This window comes from Egretta garzetta, unplaced genomic scaffold (assembly GCF_000687185.1).
Source record: "Egretta garzetta isolate BGI_Z169 unplaced genomic scaffold, ASM68718v1 scaffold7, whole genome shotgun sequence".
NCBI classification, from domain to species: Eukaryota; Metazoa; Chordata; class Aves; order Pelecaniformes; family Ardeidae; genus Egretta; species Egretta garzetta.
The window spans coordinates 2,405,624-2,414,856 of record NW_009260350.1 but is presented as its reverse complement, the minus strand read 5'-3'; the positions used below and the strand labels follow the sequence as shown (position 1 = coordinate 2,414,856).

The 9,233-nt window shown below is 38.8% G+C and overlaps 1 protein-coding gene across 1 annotated transcript in view; it reads left to right on the top strand.

Moving 5' to 3' along the window:
* Positions 1–1,237, top strand: part of MED13L (mediator complex subunit 13L) — a 208,600-nt gene extending 207,363 nt beyond the window's left edge. Inside the window, 1 exon segment of the mRNA XM_035898424.1 lies at positions 632–1,237. Within this exon segment, the coding sequence (XP_035754317.1) occupies positions 632–764 (133 nt within the window). The 3' untranslated portion in view covers positions 765–1,237.
* The last annotated feature ends 7,996 nt before the right edge of the window (positions 1,238–9,233 follow it).

Sequence of the window (9,233 nt, the reverse complement as noted above, 5' to 3'; positions counted from 1 at the left end):
GCAGGAAACCTGAAGAATAATCTAATCTAAGAAAATTGGAATATTGTAGAATATCTGTATTTGCATCCTCTTAGAGAACTGAGCTATCACAGCTGTCCTGAGGTGCTACTGCCTTTGTTTTGAGTAAAAGGGTGATGCAATGCACAGGGAAAGGACAAGATACAACCGACACAGGTTACAACATGAGAAATTCTCATCAGGTACAGGATCACACAAAAAGCGTGATCAAATACTGGCACAGGTTGCCCAGAGAGGCTGTGGAACCTCCATCCTTAAGAGATGTTAATGACTCGAGGCTTTGAATACAGTGGTGGACTAAACCTCCGGAGGTTCCTTCCAACCTAAATTACTCTGTGATTCCATAGTCTCTACTGAGGAGGGCCTGCATTCGGAGAGCTTGGTTCAAGTTCAAACATACTAAAACGAAAAATTTGTGCTTTCCCCCTACCCCACTTTTCAGTGAGTTTCCTCCTTTGCCACCACCACCAGCGTTAATACAGCCAGGCAGTCCTCATGGCATTGTATCTCCAGGAGAAACCAGAGATAAGTTCAAGTAAATCTTCTAGAAAAGACAAGCAGGACAGGAGTGAACAATTCCAGTTTCATTTCTCTCTGCCTTTCTCTTCTGCAGGTTCGTTTTGGAGCAGTACAATGCACTGTCCTGGCTCACGTGTAACCCTGCCACTCAGGATCGCAGCTCCTGCCTTCCTGTCCACTTCGTGGTGCTCACTCAGTTGTACAACGCCATCATGAATATACTTTAATAGATAGAAAAGCACTTGTTCTTCTGGCTTATTCTCCCCTCAACCTGAGAAATGTGCCACAGTCTGCAAAGATCACAATTTTGCTTCTCTTCAGACCAGTCCTGTGCTGTGCTTCTGTTCCTCCAAAAGCACATGTGAATTCTGCAGTGTTCAAAACTAAACTACCCATTAACATCTCTGGCAGCTTCAGTCCAAAATCTGGGAACATCCAAGAACAGTGAACACAGAGTAACCTCAAGCCAGTGTTAGTTTGGTGGCCCAGTAACTACTGGTCAGTGTGATTATTTTTTTTAATATTTTATTTTTTTAAGGAAGACTACAGTATCTTTTTGCATTAGGAACTCTGATAAACAACCAAGAGCAGTTTCAGCCCTGCAAGTAAAAATACCTTGTAGTGACCAGTTCGGGTTGTCCAAAACGCATTTTGTTGTTCGATCATCATAAACTGGGACTTTGCAGGAGGAAAAAAAAAACCACAAAACCCACAAACCACACAGTTGTAGTCTCGTATAAATATTGGAGTTTTCTGTCTACCTGGAGTTCCTGTCAGAGTGGATTGGGATGAATGCATGCATTTGTTACCTGTCCATGTAGATATGAATGGTCTGGAGATACTTTATTTATTTTTAGGTTTGGGGAGGGGAGGGATTAAATTATAAAGGACCAGGAACAGTAGAATATCTTAAAAATCCAGCTGCGTTCCACTGTAGGGTTATTTATCTACATACCTCTCACTCTTCTGATCGAGAAATCAAAAGTGAAGCTAATAACAATCCAAATCCAAGCTGGGAAGGGAAGCGTATCTAGGGTAAGGATAAACTTGTACTTTAAGGAATTCTCACCTGCATTTAGCCTGGTTAAAGCACGAAATGGCCAGTGTTTAATGAAGGATAACACTACCTAATGGAAGAAGAGTGAGTGAGAGGTAGGGAGGAAAAATACTTTAAAGCCCAATGTAAGGGCAAATGGAAAGTGGTAAATTAATCTATTGTAGAGCTATGATTGAAATATATTTCCAGTAAATTTAGTGACGCTAGAAAACTATTTACTGAAACCCAAGTCGCCCTTTAATTCTGGGCAGACTCGTCCATGTACATATCCAAAAATATGGTTTTTGTTTACACTAAATCAGTTACAAATCTGGTGTATTTTTTCTGACTATAGGAATATTATTTCAAAGAAATAATTTTTAAAAATTATATCATTAAATTAGTACTTGAAGTTATACCACTGTGGTGGAAAAGTTACTTTGTTTAGTAAAATGATTGCCATTTTAAAGGTTAATGGCTAATTGAAGTATTTTTATGACTCCTTCATTCCAGGCTTCAAGGGGTTTATATTTAAACTCCATTTTCTAATGTTTGTTGTTGCACTGTGCAGCAGGCATGGACTGCCTTACGTGAGGGGTCGGGCACTTTGATCAGGCTGTGTGACCTAGTTATCTATCTGTGGAGAAAAAACTACAAATTTTAAAGTTCTTCCAAAAGACTTTCATGTTCTGGTTAAAAAAAATGAAATTCTATGATTTTAAAAAGTATTTTTCTTGAGATAATGTAACATTTAAAACAAATTATATAAAATAAAAAAAAAAGAGAATTGCTTGTGTAATGAGAAGGTGAAGTCAGAGAAGGAACCTGTAAATGGATTATTTCATTCTCTGCACCACACCTCCCATGTGGGTATCCTCTTTGCAATGTATAGGTTAAAAAAAAAAAAAAAATCTGATATCAAACCATTTGTATCTAATGTGTACAGTGTAAAATTGACTTTAAAAATATTGCAGTACTATTTTTTCTTAATCAGAAAAGAAAATTCTCAAGGCCTTTTGAAGAGCATAAAAAGATGAAGATTGTAAACTTGTATAAAAAAATTTAACTTGGGGAGGAAAAATTGTAAAGTAGACATTTGTAATCTTTTACCATTTGGGGGTTATTTGTTCCCAGGATTCATCTGAACTTTGGATTATTATTTTGTTTGTTCTTTTTAAATGGGCCGTTTTTATCCAGGGGCGTTTCTTCCCCAGAAACCTGGTTCTAAGCAAAAATTAAAAATAAAAAAAGGGCAGCAAGGAGTAGTTTTCATCTGGTGTCTTTTATTTAATTTTTTTAAGTTAAGAGAAGCTGGTGACATATTTATACGTTTTTGTGCAAAATAAATGAATGGCAATAGATTTTAAAGAAAAATCTTATGTACTTCAGTGTGAAAAGTTCTGTATAATATTTCCCTTAAATATGCATTATTTTACTTGTGAGTTTTTTACTGAATTAATCTGAAATGTACAAGCCCTGGCTTTCCTACAGAGTGAAGAAAGTTATTTTATTTTTTTTTTATTTCTAACTTTGGAAATTCATGCCTAAATCAGAATTATTATTACAGTTGTTTGAGCTAAAGGGAGAGGGAGGGGGTGGGGAATGTCCAGCATGCTTGTATGTATATTTCAGAACCTTTTTTAAATGTAAAAGCTGTACATTTCTGAGGGGTTCTGAATTTCTTTTTGGTTTTGTTTTTTTTTTTTTTTTCTCTGAGCATTTTGCAGTGAGCTTCTTTTATATATAGCCGACAATTTGAAAGAAAACAAAAAAAAAATGTGAAGTTCATTTTAAATCTACAGTATATCGCTGGTACAATACACTAAAAAAAGACTTTGATAAAAAGAAACAATAATAATAAAGACCTCCATTTTAAATGTCATTCATATATACCTTGTGGATGAGAGCTATATACTTTTACACACTTTTTTAGATGAATAAATTATTGAATTACTGAAACTGTTGGTGGAGTTTTATTCTTACAAGTATTTTCTGTAACTCTTCAGCTTTAGCATTCCTAGTGAAGGAGCGCTTGCATTACAAGGTTGAGATTCCACATGAGGTGAATGGACCCGAAATGAATTTCAAGGCTCTTTAGTATTTTTACTTTAAATATACTTTTAGTATATTTACTTTAGAGACAGTCGGGGCTGCCTTCCCTGGATTAAGCCAGGGCCTACCTGCCTTCTAGGTGTGCTGCATGCTGATAAAGCTATAGCTTTGTCAGACTCTTTCCGAGTAATAAGGCTCATTAAAATGTAAAAAGGTTCATACTTTTCTTTAAAATGTATAAAATAAAACAGAGTAGTTGTTCTATTTAAAATCGGGAATGTCCAGCATGCTTGTATGTATATTTCAGAACCTTTTTTAAATGTAAAAGCTGTACATTTCTGAGGAGTTCTGAATTTCTTTTTGGTTTTGTTTTTTTTCTTTTCTCTGAGCATTTTGCAGTGAGCTTCTTTTATATATAGCCGACAATTTGAAAGAAAACAAAAAAAAAATGTGAAGTTCATTTTAAATCTACAGTATATCGCTGGTACAATACACTAAAAAAAGACTTTGATAAAAAGAAACAATAATAATAAAGACCTCCATTTTAAATGTCATTCATATATACCTTGTGGATGAGAGCTATATACTTTTACACACTTTTTTAGATGAATAAATTATTGAATTACTGAAACTGTTGGTGGAGTTTTATTCTTACAAGTATTTTCTGTAACTCTTCAGCTTTAGCATTCCTAGTGAAGGAGCGCTTGCATTACAAGGTTGAGATTCCACATGAGGTGAATGGACCCGAAATGAATTTCAAGGCTCTTTAGTATTTTTACTTTAAATATACTTTTAGTATATTTACTTTAGAGACAGTCGGGGCTGCCTTCCCTGGATTAAGCCAGGGCCTGCCTGCCTTCTAGGTGTGCTGCATGCTGATAAAGCTATAGCTTTGTCAGACTCTTTCCGAGTAATAAGGCTCATTAAAATGTAAAAAGGTTCATACTTTTCTTTAAAATGTATAAAATAAAACAGAGTAGTTGTTCTATTTAAAATCATGTCTGTTGTGAGAGGAAATTTGGTGCCGCTAATATATAATGCCAAGACGAAGAGATTTAAAATTCTGCTACATGGGGTGGGTGGAAGCAACCTGGGATAACCCAGTGACACGTGAGCGGTAGTTGCTTTACATCAGCAACTCTAATCACAAGAGCTTCATCAATTGCAGATGAAATTTCTCGGAATACACCAGGTAACTCATTTAATATGAGATTTCAGTGGCATATCAAAGTCCTGTAGCCTCCTCCCCCTGCAGGAAGATTACAGAGAAGATAACTGAAGGGCAGTCAGCCCCAGGTTACAGTGGAATACAAAACCAGACCTGCTGCCTCTGGTTGCTCAGAGCAGCTGTAGAATCTCCATCCGGACAAGCTGCAGACTCAACGGGACACGTCCTTGAGCAGCCTGATGGAATTATACCTGCTTTGGCCAGGGGCTTGGCTGTTAGACTTCAGCAGGTCCCTTCAAACCCAGACATGCTGTAGTTAGCAGGTTCATTTCTAAGCACAGGCGTGCAAAAAAATGATAAATAACTAGGCCCCGAGCCCTTTCACAGTGCTACACCTTACCAAGGCCAGAGGTCTATTTTACATTCATCTCCCATAAGAATAGTTCTGGAAAAACCTAAACCAGAATCTTCAGATAAGATGTAATTTTCTGTAGCGACAAATCTGTGGCCTCCCTAGGTATATTTTAAATACCATATCCCTTCCTTTACTCTTAAACAAGAAAAACCAAAAGCAAACTACAACCTGCCTCTTCCTTTCTGTTGGTCGTAACTACACCAGCAGCTCTGGCTAGCCTGGTGGGAGCCATCTATTTTCAGCATTGGTGGCCGTTGGAATCAGATGAGAGTTTCTGCAGACCGAAAATGCTTTTAGAACTGAGCTTTGTAGCTCGCTCCCTTGCAAAGTATACTGAAAAAACTGCATTTTCCATGAAGAGATGGAGCCACATTTGCATCCAGTCACAGCTCCCGTGACTGGATCGAGGAATTGCCGTTCAGTTTCATGGCTGTTTCAATTGCCACTTGGGATTTCCTCAGTAGTTGTTATTTCTAGACCACTTTAATTTTGGTGCATCTTATTTCTAAATTTAAAGTTATGTAGTTACAAAAATAGTCCCTAAGATTTTGCCTTTTTATATTGTTAAACTTTTGAACTGGTATCTTTTAGTTCACTTTGCTGTTGGTAAATTCTTAATATATGATGTTGTACCATTAACTTGTACAAGTTCTTACGGAATAGTCACGCTTCAGTGTTCCACCGTGAGTGCTGTAAGTAGATGGAATTACTGCAGAGCAATATATTATAAATGGAGATTACTTTGTGGCTAATTCATTGCCTTAATACCAAAAACTAGCAATTAAATATTCTGTTCCATGAGGACCAATAAGGAAAAATTGAATGAAAACACTAAAATCTCAGTTGATTTTTAATGATAACGTAATATTTATGACAAATGGGTACTGTACAGTGGTGATATGCTCCTTAATATCAGTGAAGAAAATGTTTTTGAAGATTAGGCTGACATTAAACTACTTTTCTTTCACCAACTGCCATTTCTATTTTTGGCAAAACATGGTGGCCACCTGAAACCAGTTTAAGCACATGTAGAAAGCATCAGAAGTCATGAAAGTAAACATAAGGTTTATGGTCAGTCTCTCACCATTTATAGTGGAAATAGAAACAGCCCTGAGATCCCCAAACAGGAAATCTTTGGTCTTTAACAACAAAGCAGTATTTATAAAATTACGCTGCTTCCACTTCCCTATTTTGAAACTGAACCTCAACACTCTAACAAATGTTTATGCGGGCAGACCCTGGTTTATGCTTAACTGACTGTTGCTCTAGCAGGTATCAAAGCAGCAGTCCCACAGGGCTTTCCAGGGGATATATAAACCTCAGTGCTATTTTAATGAAACCTGAAATACTCTTCAAAAACCCAAAACAAGACGGCAGCAACGTCTGTGAGAAGCCAGCTCTGAATACAGCCTGCCCTCAGCTGTCACCGACCAAGACCCACCTTACCGATTAACTCTACTCAAGTCAGCGTTCTGACACCATTCAGTAGATGTCGGCTCGCGCTCTGATTCTAGCCTGGGACTTGTCAGCCAACTGGCAGTCTAACCATGCTATAAGCATATAGAATACAGCTTATATTAGCTATAAACGTGTCATACATGCACATTTATCTGTATAGGAATTAGCTTTTTTGCGTGTTAGAACTGCTTATTAAAGCCTTTCAGAGTTACGAGCATTAAAAAACCAAAACCAAACAAAAACTGCTTAGCACCAAGGCCCCTTGCAGAAAGCCAGCATGGACACTGTAATTGCTAGAACTTCCTACAAGCCCTTTCTACAAGAATATCTTCCATGGTCCTACAACAAGAACCTGCCAGAATTCCCCGGCTACCTCTGTGTGCTCCTCAGAGAGTGCTCCCACACGGCCCAGAGACTGGTTTAGTTACAGTAGGCATTATTAGACTCTAACGTGGATTTGAGGACACGAAAAAGCCTCTGCTGCTAACACCCTCTCCTCTCCCAAAAGCCAGGTCTCATTTCTCAGTTCTTAACCAACCTTCTGGTACTGAGCCACCTCCTCTACCTGTACATCCCAGGAACATGGTTCCTGTCCTACTGCACATACACCTTTTTCTGTTGGGCAGATGTTTTGCTTCAGAAATACCTGCTTCTGCAAAATATTTGTCATCTACACGTGAACATCATCTAACCTCCCAGGCAGCGATACTCACTCCAGCTGGTTCATTTTAAAAGACAGAGATGTGCCAGCAGAAAACTGAGTCAGCCCACGTGGCAACTATAGCAGGCTTAGGTCTTTCACAAATGGAATTTATTTTCCTTACACAGTAAATTAGACATATGTTTAAAAAAGTCCTACCAGCCTGACACCCGCTTTGTTTTTACTTAAATATTATGCCATTCTGAAAATGTCAAACTGCGGTCTAAATCTAGGAACAAACTACATTCTGAAATGCATTGCTGCTGCTACCTTGAGTTTTTTCAGAACTTCCTGCCAACATATTCCAATATCCAGATTCCCAATTTAAAAAGGAACACAGCCCTGTGCGCAAAAAAGCTCACGGTTCCTGCACTTAACCTAATTCCACAGATGAGAAGAAAAAAAACACTGTGGTTTTTTAACTTTGCAGCTGGATGAATACTTTAAAAAGTCTTTTTAAGCTGACCATTTTTTTAGTTCTTGGTGATTTCCTGCAATCGGTGACAGCTGTGACATGTCACGTTAAGCATATCTATTATATCCTCTGTGGTGGGGTTGTCCACTGTGTTAATAACTCAAAGTCATGTCCCTTGTCTTCCAGCAGGGGTCATGTTTTGATGGCAAATGAAACTACAGATTCCTCACAGAAAGGGCTTTAAAAAACCAAATTAAACTACACCCATCTACAGAGCTTGATCATTAAAGGTCAACCACGCGAACAGGTGTGGGTTCATTGGTCAAAGTGCTCCACCCCTGCTTGTAATCAGTCTCAGTGGCAATTTCATTAGTGCCTGGGGAAAAGACCAGTACAAGAGAAGCAGGTGATGGGGTAAGGTGCGCATGGCAGGGAAAGTGAGGCTGTTAATCCCAGCAGGGTAATGGCCCATAGAAGTGCTAAAAGAAAGGTGCTGTGAGCAACTCTCCTAGCTGCTGGCTTAAGCAGCATTTTAGAGTTAAAAGTAATTGCCCTTGTATTTCTTTCCTCGTTCAAAAGTTGGGAGCGTGTAGAGGAGGCGTTCTGCTGCAAGGACACACACTAGTGCACAGTTGGATTGTCAAGCAATGGACAGGCAAGAGAAAAGAAACCTGAATGGGAACATGGAATAGGCAGCGTTCAAGCCTGGTCTCAGGGTGACATTAGGCATAAATAACAAGGAGTCCAAGTGGAAAACAACACACACTTCAGAGCAGGCCTGTCTCATCAAGATCCATGTTGTTCTCTATTGCAGCAGGCTGACAGAGGGAGACAGGACACCCCTCCTTTACCGCCAGCAGTGGAATCGGTGACTTTCCCTCCCATCATTTGTATGCCCTTCTCTTAGCACTTCATGTTGCTGACTTCTTAGTTTTCGATGTCGGGCCTTCTTAGCTAGTGAAGTGTGGCTTCTGTTTAAAACAATCATTATTCCTCTAGCATACTCAAGTGAATATACAACGCTCTTGCCACAAGTGCATTTTTGCACTGAGGTGGCAAAACCTTCCCTTCCTAAACAATTTTAGTGAGCAGCAGAGAGACCACAGAGGGGGAAAAAGACAAGCAAGGGAGAGGGGTGAATTAAAAAAGCAAGAAGGGTAAATGAAAATGTTTCAACAACTAACCTGAGAACACCTATGTGTAGGAAGTGGCTCCATTCCACCGACTGTGGGAGCTAGGCTTCATTTTCCCAGAATACCTCTGCTTTTGTTAAGTTAGTAAGGCAGCTTCGATCACTGTGTCTTCTGTCCACACAGGCAACACAAACCCTTTGGTTTAGTCTACTGATTCTTAATCAGGGACTTAGGGTGACCTCGTTATATTTGCAAGATTCTCATCTGTAGGGTCCTCCACCACAATTACTTTCTTGTTACTTTTGACACTTGTTGATTT